Source organism: Mobula birostris, chromosome 23 (genome assembly GCF_030028105.1).
Source record: "Mobula birostris isolate sMobBir1 chromosome 23, sMobBir1.hap1, whole genome shotgun sequence".
Lineage (NCBI taxonomy): Eukaryota > Metazoa > Chordata > Chondrichthyes > Myliobatiformes > Myliobatidae > Mobula > Mobula birostris.
The window spans coordinates 2,978,732-2,998,393 of NC_092392.1; the positions used below are offsets into that span (position 1 = coordinate 2,978,732).

Consider the following 19,662-nt stretch of genomic DNA (forward strand, 5'->3'; position numbering starts at 1 on the left):
CTGACAATCAGCCTGAAAAAGGTAAAAGTTTTGTACCAACCAGCTCCTGGCTCAAGCTACGAAGAACCTACTGTTCTCATTGATGACACTCGTCTTAATGCTGTCAACAAGTTTGACTACCTGGACAGCATAATAACATCCTCAGCTTCTCTGGAGGTAGAGATTGAGTCAAGAACCAGAAAAGCCTGCTTTGCCTTTGGTCAGCTGAAAGATCGAGTTTGGTCACAGAACATCAGGTTGGCCACCAAGTGCAAGGTATACAGGGCCATTGTCATATCAACCTTGTTATACGGATGTGAGACATGGTGCCCATATCAGAGACACTTACGCCAGCTTGACCAACTGCAGCAGCATCACCTACGTTCTCTGATGAAGATCACCTGGACAAGGTCTCCAATACCGAGGTCCTCTCTCGAGCCGGAATGCCAGCAGTTTCAACCTTGGTGATGTCAGCCCAATTGCGCTGGGCAGGACACGTTGTCAGAGTGCCTGACAGAAGACTGCCTAAGGACATCTTGTACGGCCAACTGTCCAGTAGTACCCAAAAACGAGGAGGCCAGTGACTACGATACAGGGATGTTCTGCACAGGAGCCTCAAGAAAGCTGACATTGCCCCATCAACATGGGAGGATCTGGCTCAAGATCGCTCACAGTGAAGGGACGCCATCAGAAAAGGTATGGACGCTGCTGAGAACAAGCTCAACGAGGCAACAGAGGAAAGGCACAGGAAGCGCCACAACAGAGCTTCTGCCCCCTTTGCCCCTCCAAGCCTCACCTGCCAAGGATGTGGCAAGCAGTGCCCGTCAAGGATCGCCCTGTACAGCCACTCCAGGACGCAGATGTCAAACCCCACTAACTGACTGAAAGGAACCATCATCATCCTATGGGATGGATAGCCAGAAGAAGAAGTAGAAGATCCTCCCATTTCCTTCACATTCACGTACCTATCTAAACACGTCTTAAAAGTCCCTATTGTATCTGCCTGCACCACCACCCCAGGCAGCATGTTCCAGGCATCCACTACTCTCTGTGTAAAAAAAAACTCTTAACACTCACAATTCCTTTAAAATTACCCCCTCTCTCCTTAAATGTAAGCCCTCTGGCATTAGATATTTCATCCCTGGGGAAAAGATATTGTCTGTCTACTCGGTCTACGCCTCTCATAATCTTATAAATCTCTATCAGATCTCCCCTCCGCCTCCACAAACCCAAGTTTGCCCAACCTGCACTATGATATAATTCACTTTTGATTGTTAACTAGCTTGCTTTATTGGCATGTTAGCCCAGATTTGTATTTTTAACCCACTTTGCACCTTTGATGCATTCCCTCTGCTATTACTGATTTCAACCCTGGGAATAAAACAGTGTCTGTCTAGATTTCTGATCTTGCTTTGCCTTTCACTCACTGATTGTTGTGAATTATTTGTCACATCTGCCCAAAGGACATGGAAGCGTGTGCATCTATTTAATCTACCAGCTCCCGCAGAGCAAGCAGCAATGGACTGGTTGGATTAAATAAATTTGACTTTCATCATCGCCACTCTACAGCGCATGAGAATTTAGCATTGCAAACACAAAAACACACACACAGCAGGTCGGGTAGTATCTGTGGAGAGAAGCATTCCTACACCGCAGCACCCTCGGCGCTTTTTGTTCAAACTTCCAGCATCTTGAGGACCCAAGTTATCGGGAAAGGTTGAAAAGGTTCGGACTTTATTCCCTGGTGTGTAGGAGAATGAAAGGAGATCATGAAATGCTAGAGGTATACAAAATTATGAGGGGTACAGATAGGGTAAATGCAAAAGGGTTTTTTCTCTGAGGTTGGGTGAGATTAAAACAAGAGGTCATAGGTTAAAGGTGAAATATTTAAGGTTACTTCTTCACTCAGAGGACAGAACAAGTGGAAGTGGTTCAATTGCAAAATCCAAGAGAAGTTTGGATAGGAACATGGATGGGAGAGGTGAGGTGGACTATGGTTCACTGGTTTATTGGTAGATGGTGGGAGTGAATGGCAGAGTAGCTGCGTGGCTTTAGTCATAGCACAGACTGGGCCCCAAGCCGCGGTTTCACCTGCTTGCAGAAGCCCAGGAAGAAGTGTCGCAGCTGGGCATTCCACCAGTGCTGCAGAGGTGATGTGGTGCTGCGTCCACGCTGGAGTCAGTGTTCGCTTGGCAGAAGACGAGTGGTATTGTGTTTGACTGCAGACTGCTGCAATATTCATTAATCAGGGACTTAGACCATATTTTTTGTGTGACTGCGTTTTACTGCTTTCTTATATGTGCTTGCTCTTTTACATGCGCCATATGTGCCTTGTGCTACGTGTGACTGTTGGTTCTGTGTTTTGCACCTTGGCGCAGGAGTGATGATGTTTCGTTTGGCGGTATTCATGTACTGTTGAAGGACAATTAAACTTGAATGTGAACTCAAACTTCACGCTAAGCATCCCTGCCAGTTTTCTTAAACCACACGCTAACTGCTAACTATCGTTTTCATCTTCGCCAACCTGGATATCCTTCTGTTCTTCCCTCCATTGTTTACATCCAAATTCTCCTAAGTGTCTCTGACCCAGCGCCTGCAAACTCTCCTGCTCTCCAAAAGTCACATTAGCTACTTACTCAAGCAGCAGCCTCTCCAGATAACAATGGTAACAAAAACGAATAAGCTTTAGTCATAGTCATACTTTATTGATCCTGGGGGAAATTGGTTTTCGTTACAGTTGCACCATAAATAATAAATAGTAATGGAACCATAAATAGTTAAATAGTAATATGTAAATTATGCCAGTAAATTATGAAATAAGTCCAGGACCAGCCTATTGGCTCAGGGTGTCTGACCCTCCAAGGGAGGAGTTGTAAAGTTTCAAACATAAGGAATTCTGCAGATGCTGGAAATTCAAGCAACACACATCAAAGTTGCTGGTGAACGCAGCAGGCCGGGCAGCATCTCTAGGAGGAGGTACAGTGGACGTTTCAGGCCGAGGCCCTTCATCAGGACAGTTGTAAAGTTTGATGGCCACATGCAGGAATGACTTCCTATGACGTTCAGTGTTGCATTTCGGTGGAATGAGTCTCTGGCTGAATGTACTCCTGTGCCCAACCAGTACATTATGTAGTGGATGGGAGACATTGTCCAAGATGGCATGCAACTTAGACAGCATCCTCTTTTCAGACACCACCGTCAGAGAGTCCAGTTCCATCCCCACAACATCACTGGCCTTATGAAAGAGTTTGTTGATTCTGTTGGTCTCTGCTACCTTCAGCCTGCTGCCCTAGCACACAACAAACTCAGGAACTTATTAAACTTGACTCAATAGTTTTTTAATATTATTCTAGGTTATGATTAGGAAGTTTCCATCGCCTAGAGAAACTGGCCTCTTACATACACTCAAGTGCCTTTACACTTCCACCTCAGTGAGCTGTGGATTTGAGTTCGACTCAGAGCCCCGAGCACAACAACCCTCAGCCGGCTCAGTGAGGGGAGAAGGGAGATAGTGAGGGTGAGAAAGAGGAAAAAGGAGATGGGGGGATAGTGGAGAGAGAAGGAGAGAGAGGGAGAGGGTGGAGAACGAGGGGATGGGGATAGAGGGGGATGGAGGAGAGAAAGAAAGGGCTGCAGAGAGAGGAGGAAGGGAGAGAGTGGGAGGGTGCAGAGAGAGAAGCGAGGAAGTGAGAGACAGAGATAGGAAAAAGGAAAGAGAGTGGGGGAAGAAGGGGAAGGTGGAGAGTGAGAGGAGAAGAGAGAAAGAGGGACAGGTGGAGAGGGGGGAGAGTGTGAATGAGAGAGGTGGAGAGAGAGAAGGGAGAGGAGGAGAGAGACGGGGAAGAGGAGGTTGGTGGAGAGAGAGAGGGATGGGGAGAGAGAGAAAGGGAGAAAGGGGGGATAGAGAGAGAGAGAGAAGGGGGGAAGGGAAAGGGGAAGGGAGGGGGGAAGGGAGAGAGGGTGGAAAGAGAAGAGAAGAGAGACAGAGACAGGAAGAAGGAGAGGGAGTAGGGGAAGAGGGAGGGGGCGGAGATTGAGAGAGAGAGGGAGTGGAAGAGGGAGAGGAGTGGAGAGGGGTATAGTGAGAGAAAGAGAGAGAAGGGGGAGAAGGGGCATAATAAGGGAGAGGAGGAGAGAGGAGTTGGTGGTAAAGTTAGCTCCCACTCCAAGCCAATTACCCAGTGTGCTTCAGTATCTGTGGTGCGCAGCAGTGTCAGGGCCTCAGCTGCTGTGACCCTTCATTTCTCGTGGGTTACTGACAGCAGCCGCCACCTGAATGCTGCTGATGCCTGACCTTTACATGGAGCTGTCAAGGAGGGAAAATCAGAGACTGTAAATGACAGTAAAAGTGTGTGAGGATGTGCCTGACAGAATGGAATTGTCACTTTTCCCCTGCAGCTGGTATCAATATTAAAGTCTAATTTTTTGACATAATAATCATCTCTTCTCCCCCACATTCTTTATATTCTATGCTAATTTCTTCCATTTCTACAGCTTGCATTCAAAAACATTTAACCGTTTAAGGACAAAGAAATGTCTTTGCTATTTCTGTTATCTCTCATCCATCCTCCTGACTGTTCCTGGTATCGACCACTACCTGGTAGCTGACTCGCGGCAGCTGAGAACCAGTCAGGCACGAGAACCCACGCACAGCCCAATCCGCCCCTCTCTATCAATCAAAGTCGCTACTTCTTCTCCTAAAAAAGTTATTAGCTTTTATTTATTGATACGTTAGAGCAGGGGTGTCACACACTGGAATAGCATTTCTTGGCCATCCCTCAAAGAGATTTTAAAGATTAACTTTAGTTGTCACATGTACGTCAAAACATAACGTGTTACTGGCCTCGACAACCAACACAGTTAAAGCATATGTGGGGATTCAAACAAGAGTCCAAGACAGTCACCAATTAATCAAATAAAGTCCATAAGACCACAAGCCATTGGAGCAGACTGAGGTCATTCGGCCCATCAAAACTTGCTCTGTCATTCCATCGCAGCTGATTTATTAACCCTCTGAACCTCATTCTCCTGCCTTTTCCTCGTAACCTTTGATGCCCATCAGAAACAGCTTTACCCATGGACTCTAAACTCTTACTCTTACCCACAGAGGCAGGAAGCATGTTCCCGCTGATGGATGAGTCCAGAACCAGAGGCCACAGTTTAAGAATTAGGGGTAGGCCATTGAGAACGGAGCTGAGGAAAAACTTTTTCACCCAGAGAGTAGTGGATATATGGAATGCTCTGCCTCAGAAGGCTGTGGAGGCCAAGTCTCTGGATGCTTTCAAGAAAGAGATGGATAGAGTTCTTAAAGATAGCGGAATCAAAGCTTATGGGGATAAGGCAGGAACTGGATACTGATTGTGGATGATCAGCCATGATCACAGTGAATGGCGTGCTGGCTCGAAGGGCCAAATGGCCTACTCCTGCACCTACTGTCTATTGTCTAAACTTCTCACTGCCTGAGAAAATCATCAACCCCCTCTCAGCCTGAACGTTTTCTCTTCTCCTCCCCTCCCCTCCCTCCCCCACCCAAATCAGGCAGAACAGAACCCAGGAAACATAGCTCACAGCTATCTGGACTACTCCTCTTCTCACCCTGTCTCTTGCAAAAATGCCATCCTCTTCTCGCAATTCCTCCGTCTCCGCCACATCTGCTCTCAGGATGAGGTTTTTCATTCTAGGACGAGGGAGATGTCTTCCTTTTTTAAAGAAAGGGGCTTCCCTTCCTCCACTATCAACTCTGCTCTTAAACACATCTCCCCCATTTCACGTACATCTGCTCTCACTCCATCCTCCCGCCACCCCACTAGGAATAGGGTTCCCCTGGTCCTCACCTACCACCCCACCAGCCTCCGGGTCCAACATATTATTCTCCGTAACTTCCGCCACCTCCAACGGGATCCCACCACTAAGCACATCTTTCCTTCCCCCCCTCTCTCTGCATTCTGCAGGGATCGCTCCCTACGCAACTCCCTTGTCCATTCGTCCCCCCCATCCCTCCCCACTGATCTCCCTCCTGGCACTTATCCGTGTAAGCAGAACAAGTGCTGCACATGCCCTTACACTTCCTCCCTTACCACCATTCAGGGCCCCAAACAGTCCTTCCAGGTGAGGCAACACTTCACCTGTGAGTCGGCTGGGGTGATATACTGCGTCCGGTGCTCCCGATGTGGCCTTTTATATATTGGCGAGACCTGACGCAGACTGGGAGACCGCTTTGCTGAACACCTACGCTCTGTCCACCAGAGAAAGCAGAATCTCCCAGTGGCCACACATTTTAATTCCACATCCCATTCCCATTCTGACATGTTTATCCATGGCCTCCTCTACTGTAAAGATGAAGCCACACTCAGGTTGGAGGAACAACACCTTATATTCCGTCTGGGTAGCCTCCAACCTGATGGCATGAACATCAACTTCTCTAACTTCCGCTAATGCCCCACCTCCCCCTCGTACCCCATCTGTTACTTATTTTTATACACACATTCTTTCTCTCACTCTCCTTTTTCTTCCTCTGTCCCTCTGAATATACCCCTTGCCCATCCTCTGGGTCCCCCCCCCTCCGTCTCCTTGTCTTTCTTCCCGGACCTCCTGTCCCATGATCCTCTCGTATCTCTTTTGTCTATCACCTGTCCAGCTCTTGGCTCCATCCCTCCCCCTCCTGTCTCCTCCTATCATTTTGGATCTCCCCCTCCCCCTCCAACTTTCAAATCCCTTACTCATTCTTCCTTCAGTTAGTCCTGACGAAGGGTCTCGGCCTGAAACGTCGACTGCACCTCTTCCTAGAGATGCTGCCTGGCCTGCTGCGTTCACCAGCAACTTTGATGTGTGTTCCCAGGAAACACATTCTGCCAGGCTCAAGGATGGCTTAGGTTTTACCTTTATAAGATTATTGAAGGCACCTTGAAAATGAACTGCTGTCCTCACAATCAACCTCATACCTTATTATCTATCTGCCGTGTACTTTCTCTGTAACTCCAGCACCTTATGGTGATTACTGTTCCACCTAGTACATCTCTGTACTACCTTGATAACTAATGTTTTCAAGTGATCTGCATAGATGGCTTGCAAACCTACATTGTTCCACTTGCATCTCAGCACAGATGACAAGAGTAAACCAATACCAATACTCGATAGACTGGAACTGAGGAAGAGAAAATCCTGTGTCCATGCTGATATGCATGGTGGATGCCAATTTCACTCTGATGACAATGAACGTCTCCTACTTTAGATCTGATCACCGTCTAACACATGCTTTGTAGATTTATTTTGGACTAGTACATGATGCATTCCACCTTAGTTACTGAAGTTGAGTTCGCACCATTGAACTGCAAAATTATTGCAGTAAATCCTTCCTCGAAGGCATTCTGGCTGACAGACCTGTGCTTGACAAATAACTTGCTGCAAGTTTCTCACTACTAGGATGGGCACCCCTAAGAAAAGATGTCGTGGAGCCCAAAAAATGATCAGTGACTCAGAGTTAAGGAACAGTTCAGCTCTAATCCTACTGATTAAATACACAAGTACAGGGTGCTCTTGTTTCTCTGACCTGTTACTGTGTTTCTTGCCCCTTTTATAGTACCTCTACTCTATAAAGAAAAATATGATATACTCTGTACTCATACAGTATCTCTCTATGGGATTTTGTACCAAAGGAGTAATTTATTAACCATAAAATGCTCATCATTACGGACCTTCACCACCCAGGATATCTCCTCTGCCCATTATACCATCTGGGAGGAGCTGCAGGAGCCTGAAGATGCACACTCAATATTTTAGAAACAGCCTCTTCCCCTGCACCATCAGATTTCTGGACAGACCATAAACTCGTGAACACAACTTCACCACTTGGCTCTCTTTTTGCAGTTTGTTTTTTTTAATTTTCATTTTCATTTATTTATTTCAAGTTAGACATATACAGGAGTCCCTTCTGGCCCAAGGAACCTAATCACAGGACAATTTACAATGACTAATTTACCCACTAAGAGTGCGTCTTTTGGAAAACAGGTGGAAACTGGAGCAGCCGAAGGAACCCATGTGCTCGTGGGAAGAACGTACAAACTTCTTGCAGAGGACGCTGGAAATGAACCTGAACTCGGCGCCCCCGGCTGTAATAGCATTGCGCTAGCGGCTATATTACCGTACTTGCTTTTATATTTCTTTTTGTAACCAATAGTAACTTTTTAACATATCGCACTGTACCGCTGTCACAACTTCCATGACAGCTGTCAGTGCTGCTCAAGCTGAATCTGATTGCCCGTCACTTACCCAGCAGTGGGCCAGTCCGTGGGGACGGACGAGGCTTACTGCACGTGGCATAACTATGAGCCCTGTCACACTGTCACCCACATTCCCCATTCACTGAATATAAATCCTCCACATTCAGCGCATAGCTCAGTAACAAAATTATGTTATTTTTGAAACTATCTCAGCTTTGTTGCAATGTTTGTACATGACACAGCAAGGGAGATTAGTGATCAGTCTACAGGGGGGAAATGGTTCTTTGAAAGAACATGGACGGAAATTGAGAAAGCATTAGACGGATAATTACTTCATGTGGAAAGTGTCAAAAGTGATCGTGTGCTGCAAAAGAGTCTGCTGTTTTAATCTGTGCTTCTTTACACATGGAGGCACAAAGGTGCACGCGCGCGCACACACACACACACACACACCACTCAGGAACAAATTTATATAGACTTACGGATACAATCATAAATGAACTTGCAAAAACACGCACAACCCCATAGACACACAGGTTCTCTAATACATTTGAACTCAAAGACACACAGATGAACATAAGCATATAGATGTGTGTGTCTGTGAGGAACTTGTACAGGCATAGACTTTATGACCATAGGGTTTAGGAGCAGATTTAGATCATTCAACCCCTTCAGTCTGTCCGCCATTCCATCATGGCTGATTTATTATCCCTCTCAACCCCATTCTCCTGTCTTCTCCTCATAACCTTTGACATCCTTGCTAATCAAGAAACTATCAAACTCTGCTTTAAATATACCCAATGACTTGGCCCCTACAGCCATCTACGGCAATGAATTCCACAGATTCACCACCCTCTGGCTAAGGAATTCTCCCTCATCTCTGTTCTAAAGGGACATCCCTTTATTCTGAGGTTGTGCCCTCTGGTCCTAAACTCCCCCCACTATAGGAAATATCCACTGCACATATACTCTATCTAGGCCTTTCAATAGGGTTCAGTAAGATCTCCCCTCATTTTTTCAAACTCCAGTGAGTTCAGGCCCAGAGCTATCAAATGCTCCTATAGCAACACACAGGAAATGCTGGAGGGGCTTACCGGTTAGGTGGCATCTCTGGAAAAGAGAATAGAGTCGATGTTTTGGGCCAAGACCCTTCTTCAAGATAAGAAAATAAGGGGAAAGAAGCCAGAATAAAAAGGGGGGAGGGGAAAGAGGCTGGCTGGAAGGTGACAGGTGAAGTCAGGTGGATGGGAAAGGTCAAGCGCTGGAGAGGAAAGAATCCGATGGAAGAGGAGAGTGGACAATGCCCCTATTAGTATAAGTCAGCAACACAGTAGGGCAGGGGTCCCAACTCTTTTTATGCCATGTACCCCTACCATCAACCAAGGGATCCATAGATCCCAGGTTACGGACCCCTGGTCTAGGGTGAAAGGCGGAATCTGAAGGGGAACTTCTTCACTCAGAGGATGGTGCGAGTGTAGAACAAGGTGCCAGTGGAAATGGTAGATGCAAGTTCAATTTCAGCATTTAAGAGAAGTTTGGATAGGTACAAGGACGGCAGAGGCATGGAGGGCTACACCCGCTATACCCATCATCTTCCAGCTAGGCTCCTTCCCCTCCTCTCACTTCTTTATTCTGGCATCTTCCCACTTCCTTTCCAGGTCTCAGCCTGAAATGTCAGCCGTTTATTCAGTTCCATACGTGCTGCCTAGCGTGCTGAATTCCTCCAGTATTTTGCGTGTGCAGCTTTGGGTTTCCAGCATTTGCAGGATCTCTCGTGTTTGGGGGGGGGGGGGGCTAAGGTCTGGGTGCAGGTAAATGGGACGGGGCAGAATCCAGAGCGGAGGGCCAGGTGGGCCAAAGAGCTCATTTCTGCATTGTCGTTCTCTGTAAGTCAAAGTATACTCACTTGTATAGGTGTCCAGGTGTGTGGATGAGCACTGACATGCATATATATATAGAAATACAGCAAACATTTGCAGCTAACAATGGCTTATGGTAGAATGTGACACTTAGTAATCATGATTGTTTATATTTCAGTCACTTGGGCAGACTGGGTTTGTCAGCCATGATCGGGGGCTCACCTGGGACAAGAAAAACTCTGATCGCAAACCTCTGCAGCCTTGTGGCTGTACCCACTCATAAGGAAGGCTTCGGGAGTAAACACAGAGGAAAAATCCAGAGCTGGAATCCCTAAGGCAGTCCTACAGTGGGTTCAACCCTGATGAGCAACACTGCGACGATGCTGGTGCCAAACTGAATCAGTCTCTGCCCTTCCTTTGCATTCATCTGCTGTGTGGAGAGGGGGAGCTCGCTGTATGGGCAACATTCTGCTCTCCAGATCAAACCGACTTGACTTGAGTACTGAGTTGTATGTCACGTAGACAGGGGGGACGCAGCATCCATGGTAGACCCTAACCAATGGAGAGTCTTATCTCAGTAAACTTTACCTGAAGGAAAGAAGTTCTAACGCATAGCTTGGTGCGCAGGCTTTGTAGAAATCTACAATCTGTGCAGGTCACTGCTTGAATGACTTGTGATCAAGATCATCCTCTGAGAAAGCAGCAACTAGCTTGTGGAGATCCTCAGCATCTGTGCGATGAAAAGAACTGACAATATTTTGGGTCAAAGCTCCGCAGTGAGCCAGGATTCAGAGTTCCGAACAGAAAGTTGGCGGTTCTTTTCCTCTCAGAGATGCTACTCAACCCGCTGAGTTCCCGCAGCAGACGTTTGTTCTTCCTGACTCCAGCAGCTGCAGGCCCTCCGTTGTTCTGAGGAAGTTGTACAAGGAACAGGTGGCATAGCTCAGTCCAAGGCAGGGCGGTATGGTTGCACGGTGGTCAGCCCAATGCTTTACAGTACCAGCAACTCAGGCTCAATTCATGCGGCCGTCTGCAAAGAGCTTGTACGTTCTCCCTGTGACTGTGTGGGTTTCCTGCACATGCCCCGGTTTTCTCTCACAGTCCAAAGACGTACTGGTTAGAAGTTTAATTGGTCATTGTAAATTATCCCATGATTAAATGGTTAAATCAGGGGATTGCTGAGTGGCACGGTTTGAAGGACCAGAAGGGCCTATTATGCATTGTCTCTCAATAAATAGGTAGATAAGCATATAAAACAGCCAGACTAATCCTTCACAACACTGAGACAGCAAGTTCAAGTTCAGGTTTAATTATCATTCAACCATACATGAATACCCATGCATACAGCCAAACAAAACAACATTTTCTCTGGCACCAAGGCACAGTACTAACACTCACACACAGCACAAAGCATATATAGCACACATAAAATAGCAGTAACCATACAGACACAGGCAAACAAAATGTAATATAGCCCAAAGCAAAATGCTGGAGGAACTCGACAGGTCATGCTACTTCTATGGAAATAAATAAAGAGTTGACATTTCGGGGTCTGCAGGGCTGGAAAGATGCCGGTGAGGGGAAGGAGGACAGTTAATTGAGGATAATAGAGCCCAAGTCACTAAGTGACATGTCCCATAGATTGACAGGGCATGAATGTCATTGGCAAGATGAGCCCTCAGCAGCCTGCAAACGAACGTACGCACACCATCCAACTTGTCTTCGCCCGAGCAAACCCTGGAGAGCAGCACCAATGGGAGAAGCCTTCCTGGAATCCAGCACGGACACCACGCCACACCACCTCTGGCGGCTGCAAAAGGCAACACCGCAGCATGAGTAACAACCTCAGTACGCAGACGCACCTGGTGTTCCTGTACCCACACAGAGGAAGCTGTCAGGACAAGGACCACATAGAGTACCTTTGTCCTCCTTTGGTACATCATATCCCTGCAGGCATGATCCATTTTGGACCTTGACGTGAAATGGAAGACAATTCAGGTGACAGGACCGGAGTATAGACATCTCCTGTGCTATGTACAACAACACTAAGTGCATCTTACACCTGATAACCAGGTTCTTCACTGCAACTGACTGTCGACTATCCACAGGAATTCTGTGGCCTCACCTTTCAGTTCAAGCAACCCAAAGCTCTTGATTATGATATAGTTTTCCTCGGTCTTTCCTTAGTCTGGAAATTAATCTTTCATCCTTGGAAATCCAGGAAAAAAAATCCCAGAGGACCATCAGTCCTGCACCAGCAGAAAGCAGTGAACCTGCATTTACTGCAACATAACGTTCAGAGCATCAGTAACAACTGCCCTCATCAGAATCATCTGTTTTTTCCAGGACGTAAGTGACCATGTTTCATACACACTGGGCTAAGGGAGTCGACAGCTCCTGCAATATTTTGCTCTGCTTAAATGGAAATGAATTGTATCATTATCCTGATGTATAAATTAGCATATTAATAACCGTGACCTTGGTCCTAACTCTCTAATAGAATCTAAGATGATTTGTAACCTCTTGCTTTAATTTTCCCCGCTCTCTTTCACTTCCAATGCTTCACACGATTGCCCATGACACATCAACCACCCTAGCAACCAGGAGAATACCACAGCAGTAATGCCTCAACAGACCACATCCAGCCTGCAGGTGCACTTCCATGAAGTGGCACTAGAGAGCAGCCTTGAGTAGGAAGCAGCACAAGGGAGAAAATGACAGAGGTAGGGTAAGATTCACAAGTGATTCCAAACTGCACCTGCCAAACCAGAAATGGACCAGAGAGGGCGAAAGTTTTACACCTGCCCTCCCAACACACCACTTCCCTCTCCCTCCACCAGTACTGATCATATTGGCCTCAACAGGGAACAAAATTAATCTATTTTTTAATTGAGATATTGCAAATGGGGTTCAGAGAGAAGATAAATCACACGTGATCGATGAGCCCAATGGCCTAATGGTCCTACGTTGTACCCCTTCACACTCTGTGGGACGGTATCGTGGTGGTTAGCACAACGCTTTACAGCACCAGCGACCCAGGTTCAATTCCTGACGCTGTCTGTAAGGAGTTTATACCTTCTCCCTGTGACTATGTGGGTTTCCCCCGGGCACTCTAGTTTCCTCCCACAGTCCAATGACCGGTTGGTAATTAATTGGTCATTGCAAATTGTCCTGTGATTAGGCTGGGGTTAGATCTGGGGATTACTGGCCGGCGTGGCTCGAAGGGCCAGAAGGGCCTACTCTGTGCTATATCTCAATAAATAAATAAGCAAAGAAAAGCCTTTTAAAAGCCTCTACCATGTTTGCCTCCACTATCACCATATTTCATGCCTGCAGTAAGTTAAAGTTGCCCTATCCTACACCCAACTCAACCTTAACCTGTACAGTGGAGTCCTGTGTGGGAAAAACACAATCAATCCGGCGGTTCTGTTTAACGAGAACAACTGGCTTTAGAAATAGCCAGGAAAGACTGAATGAATGCTTATTCTTGGGAGGAGGGAGCCAACACAATCACTTTCTGTGCTGGCTAGGTGCAAGTAAAACCAGAACTGGATCCATCCTGAGAGGAATGCTAAAAAATTGCAATTGCTCTGTCCACCATTTTGAAAGGGGTCCCACACTCTCTCTCGCACTGCTCAGATATCGACACCTCAATTCCTGGGTGACAAAATCTCTGAGCATTAATTCTGGACCCAACATATCGATGAGGCTACAAAGAGGGCACGGTAGCAGCTATATTTTATTAGGAGTTTGAGGAGATTTGGTACGTCACCAAAAACACTCACAAATTTCTACAGATATACCGCCAAGAGCATTCTAACTGGCTGCATCACTATTTGGTATGGGGGGGGGACTAACACACAGGATCGAAGTAGGTTGCAGAGAGTTCTAAAATTATTCAGCTCATGAGCATCATGAGCACTGGCCTCTGTAGTATCCAGGACGTCTGAAGGAGTGATGCCTTAGAAAGGCGGTGTCCATCATTAAGGACCCCCATCACTCAGGTCACGCCTTGTTCTCATCACTACCATCAGGAAGGAGGTACAGGAACCTGAAGACACACACTCAACGATTCAGGAACAGCTTCTTCCCCTCTGCCATCATATTCCTGAATGGACATTGAAGCCATAAACACTACCTCATTACTTCTTTATTTCTATTTTTGTGCTACTTATTTAATTTAATTATTATATATATTTACTGTCATTCACATTTTTTCTATTATTATGTATTGCATTGTACTGCTGCTGAAAAGACAACACATTTCACAATGTATGCCGGTGATATGAAACCTAATTCTGTTTCTGACCTCACATGCATGGGAAGGGTTGATGTAGAAGTGGGGGGAAGCAGGTGACAGGGACTGAACATTGTACAGTCGGGATGATGGTGTTGTGAACTGCTGATTGGGTTGAGAGGACAGGGAGGAATTGTGGACTCCGATGAAGTCACAATTTCCAAGTAAAGACTCGACCCTGAAAAAACACAGTGCAGCCAGGGAGGGGCTGTTTTATATCCCCAGAAGCTCTGATGCTCCCAAATCCACCATTCCCCTTTTGTTTACACAATCACAAGATCAGTAAGGAGCTGAATATGTGCTTATGAGTCATAACAAAAGATGGCCCAAGACTCGTTGGGTAAGGAGTGGTGAAGCCCTTTTAACATTATTCAAATGGAAAATAGGCAGGAACTCAACATAAGCATGTCATGTCACCTTTTGTACAATCTAGTGTCACTTTATGGACATTCAATCAATCTATATAACCTATCTTATATATTTATATTTATTCTGCTTTTTATTGTTGCATTCTTTATCTTATTATGATTTCTTTGTGCTGCATCAGACCCGGAGTAACAATTATCTTGTTTGCATCTGCACTTGTGTACCGGAAATGATATTAAACAATCTTGAATCTTGAATGTTAAAATCAGTCAGTTCTGTGCACACTGAAATACCTCAAAGCAGATAATCAGGTAGAGGTTGATAAACAGCTGAAGTCTGTCACTAGATAAAAATCTAATTGTCTTAAAATTCATTACCAAATTGGGTTATGCGATCTCAACATATATTAGAAAGGAATTAAGTTGTTTAGATTATCGTGAGCCCAATGAAAGTACTTATTCATGAAGGAAATTTTTCAGATTTCATTTAATCTACTTAGGAAGCAGGTCCATATATTTTCTTATAAAAATTAATTTGGATTTTCTTTTCTACCTTGTTCACTTTTATGTGGAAGTGATTAAAGCTGAGAAAAATCAGAAGGCTATATTAACGATCTCTGCAATCCTTTAATCTGAGGAATTTAATATATTGTTCTTGGACAAGTTTTGGAAGCAGTCTCTTCCTTCACCTGCTAGCTGGATTGAGTTGTCACCTACAGTTCTCAAGTGGAATAGAGCGAAACTGTGGTTATAAGAATTTGAATGTGGTTGGATGCTAGGCATGGCTCAGTGACTAACACTTTCTCCTCAGAGTAAACGGACATCAGTTTACGTCACACTTCAATGACCATTAGTGTACACTCAGTGGCCACTTTATTAGGTACACCTAATTTGCATGTTAATGCAAATATCTGATCGGCCAATCATGTGCCAGCAACTCGATGCATAAAAATATGCAGACATAGTCAATAGGTTCAGTTATTGTTCAGGCCAAACATTAGACTGGGGGAAGGAATATGACCTACGTGAATTTGATTGTGGAATGATTGTTCGTGCCAGATGGGGTGGTTTGAGTATCTCAGAAACTGACCTCTTGGGATTTTCAAGCACAGTGGTCTCTAGAGTTTACAGAGAATGGTGTGAAAGACATAAAAAACATCCTTTGATCGGCAGTTCTGTGGATGAAAACACTTTGTTAATGAGAGCATTTGGAAGGGAATGGCCAAATTGGTTCAATTGGCATGAAGGCAAGGGTAACTCAAACAACTACATGTTACAACAGTGGTGCGCAGAAGAGCATCTCTGAGCACAAAACACAGCGAATCTTGAAGTGGGTGGGCTACAGCAGCAGATCATCACAAACATAGACTCGGTGGCCATTTTCTTAGGTACAGGAGGTAACTAATAAAGTGGACACTGAGTGTCTATCCCAGGAAGCACCAGGCAATCGGAGGCGCTAGCCTTCTGTTCAAATGTTGAGTGGCAGCAGCTTTGCTCAAGACTACAAGAAACTGCAGAGAGTTGTTGACACAGGTCAGCTCATCATGGCAACTAACCTCCCCACCATGGACTCTGTCCATACTTCTGGCTGCCTCAGTAAAGTAGCTAGCATAACCAAAGACCCTCTACCCACCCTGGACACTCTCCTTTCTCCTCTTTCATAGGGCAGAAGATAGAAAACAAAGTACATTCCACCAAGCTGGAAGTCAGTTTCTACCCCGTTATTATAAGATTCCTGTACAATCAGATGGACTCCTGACCTCACAATCTACCTCATTGTGGCCTTGCAGCTTATTATCTGGTTGGGTTGAGTTGTCCTCTGATCTTGACAATTTACTTGCAAACGCTTTGTCACCATGCGAGGAGATGTCATCACTGCGCTGTTAATTGTAGCGTGTCCTCCGAATGCTTGGCCTTCATATATTTATCGATCAGCTGATTGGTCATCAGTACAGCAACTCAATTGTGATGTAGGAAGGGGGTCTCGTCACTGATTGGTTGTGTGGTGACCTTCATGCGCTGTGGTCTAGAATTTTGCCTGCATCGGTTCATAAATAGGATCGAAGTCTACGCGTTTGTTTACAGAATTGATTGCGGAAATCCATGCTTCCAGGAACTCTCTTGCATGCTGCGCATTTGCTTGGACCATGACTTTCCCAGTCAAATTTGTGCCCCCCTCAATCTTCTAGGGCAGAGACTAAGGAGTTGCTCATGCTGCTCTGCAGCCAGTTAATGTTCATGGACCCTTATGGAAAGTTTTCTCCCAGTATGGCCGGCATAATATATACTGTGACAACACACAAAGTTCGCCACACAGCCAATCAGAGAGTTCCTCCACATTTTATAATTAAGTTTCCAAAATGACGTCCAATTCAGAGGATACATGACAATCAACAGTGCCCTGAAAATGTCTCCTCACACGGTGATGAAACGTCTGCAAGTAAATAGCCAAGATCGGAGGACAACACAACCCAACCATCGACCACCCCAGCTACACATTTTCTGAATTATTTCCAACCTTATTGTCTGTCTGTTCTACACTTTCTCTGTACCTGCAGTCCTCTATTCTGCACTCTAATTGCTCTTCCCTCATACTGCCTCAATGTCCTGATGATATAAAATTATCTGTATGGATGGTATGCAAAACAAGGTCTTTCGATGTATCTCAGTACATGTGATCAGTACAAAACGATTTACAATTTTCACCCAATCCATTCTCTCACATGGGCATTGAAGATCCCAGGTGGAGGAAGAGGAGGGGAATATTCCCTGTGGTGTCCTGAACATGAAGTCATTGCCAACTGTGGGAGCTTGCTATGCACAAACGGTTCCTCATTCCATAACTCCGCCTTTGACCCTAAAGCACATTGAGTTGGCCCAAACAGCCAGAATGCAAACATGTCCTTTCATGAAAACTGCAGTGGTCAATAGATCTAACTTTCAAGAGAGAAAACAAAATCACCAGATTCAACGCTTTACTTAAAAATTAAAGATTTACTTCATTTTTGTCACATTCACAGTGAAAAGTGTCATTTGAGTTGACGCCCAACACAATCTCAGGATGTGCTGAGTAACCCACAAATGTGGCGTGCTTCTGGCGTCACTGTGGCGTGCCCACAACCCATTGACCTGTACATCTTTGGAATGCGTGAGGTAAACGGAATAAACCCACACAGTCATGTACAATCTCTTGACAAAAGCAGGGCAAACTGAACCCCAGTCGCAGGTAGTGCATTTATTGATTATCATTGCATGCTTGGATCTCCTGCTTTGGACTCCGCAATATTGCTTTATAATACTGGGCTGTAATTGTCCTCAAAATCAAATCATCCTTCAGATAAATCAGTAATCTGTAAAGTTCAGCCAGTACAGGAGCCTGAAGACCCACATTCAATGTCTTAGGAACAGCCTCCTCCCTTCCACCATCAGAGTTCTGATGGGTCCACCACACTACCTTTCTATTCTTCTCTTTACAATTTATTTTTATTGTAATTTATAGTAATTTTTATGTCTTGCAATGTGCTGCTGCCACAAAACAATGAATTTCATGACACATGACAGTGATAGTAAACTTGATTCTGATTATACTGATTTAATACCAAGGAAACAATCGCCCTCTCTTCATTGCCAACCTCAAGATATTAGACGAGCTCAGAACTATACACGTCATCTTTTAACAGGAAATACACAAAGTGTTCTTAAAAGGGGAGAGGCTCAACACAGCCACAACAATAAACTGGCCACATATCGTGTTCCCAGAATGGGGATGGCGGGCCCAGACGGAAACGGGAAAGGGTTTTCAGTTTTTGAAGAGCAAAGAGATTTATTTGTACTGGAACATTGAAACATACAGTGGGATGACCAACACAATCCACGATTTGCTGGGGGCAGTCTGCAAGAGTCACCACAATTCTGGTGCTAACAAAGCATACCTACAACTTCAAACCCGGGACCACTGGCCCCGGAGTCCAGTGTAGATGCCACTACATCATCAGCCAGCCACACGGTCACAAAGAGAACATACAATCTCCTTACAGTCAGCAATTGGATTGAATCCGGTGCTAACCGCTACGGGAAGATAGAGACCGCAATACTTGAATCTGCTCAGTCATTCAATGAGACGAGAGCTGATTCAGTTCCTCATCCAGTGCCCATGGGTCTCCATATCCCTTGAGTCCTTGCTGTCCACAAACCTTCAACAATGATGGGATGGTCATCACGGCAGATAGAGCATGAGCAGGAATACAAAGTAGCTTTGGAATTGTTGATGACAGCCTCTCTGGAGTAGGGGTAATGAGGTGGAGGAAGGAATTCATAACACCATAAGATACAGGAGGCCATTCGGCCCATCGAGTTAGCCCCACCATTCAATCATGGGCTGATCCAATTCTTCCAGTTATCCCCACTCCCCTGCCTTCTCCCCATACCCTTTGATGCCTGGCTGTTCAAGAACCTATCTATCTCTGCCTTAAATACACCCAATGACTTGGCCTCCACAGCCACTCATGGCAACAAATTCTACAGATTTACCACCCTCTGACTAAAGTAATTTCTCCGTATCTCTGTTCTAAATGGATGTCCTTCAATCGTGAAGTCATGCCCCTTGTCCTAGACTCCCCCACCTTGGGAAATAACTTTGCCATATCTAATCTGTTCAGACCTTTTAACATTCGGAATGTTTCGATATTTTCATCTCAAGGGTAGTGAATATCCAGAATGCACTGCCCAAGAGAGTGGTTGATTGTGGGTTGATGAAAGTATTTATATATTCTCTATAGGAGTACTTCAATCACTTGGGCACAGACAATTTGATTTGAAAGATTTGCTTTATTTGTTACATATACATCAAAACATACAGTGAAATGCATCATTTGTGTCAAATGAAATCAGTAAGGTACATTCCGCAAGTGTTGTCACGCTTCTGGCACCAACATAGAAACATA

General features: G+C 45.3%; 1 protein-coding gene across 7 annotated transcripts in view; it reads right to left on the bottom strand.

The window, feature by feature from the left end:
- The window catches only part of plxna4 (plexin A4), an 811,940-nt gene that overhangs the window by 400,657 nt on the left and 391,621 nt on the right, over positions 1–19,662 (bottom strand). The window contains exon 5 of one of the 7 annotated variants that reach the window (XM_072241490.1): positions 11,451–11,867. The exons of the other annotated variants lie outside the window; for them this stretch is intronic. Coding sequence (XP_072097591.1) covers positions 11,736–11,867 — 132 coding nt within the window. The 3' untranslated portion in view covers positions 11,451–11,735. Of the gene's footprint in view, positions 1–11,450; positions 11,868–19,662 lie in introns of those variants that run through there. 7 annotated transcript variants of the gene reach the window in all.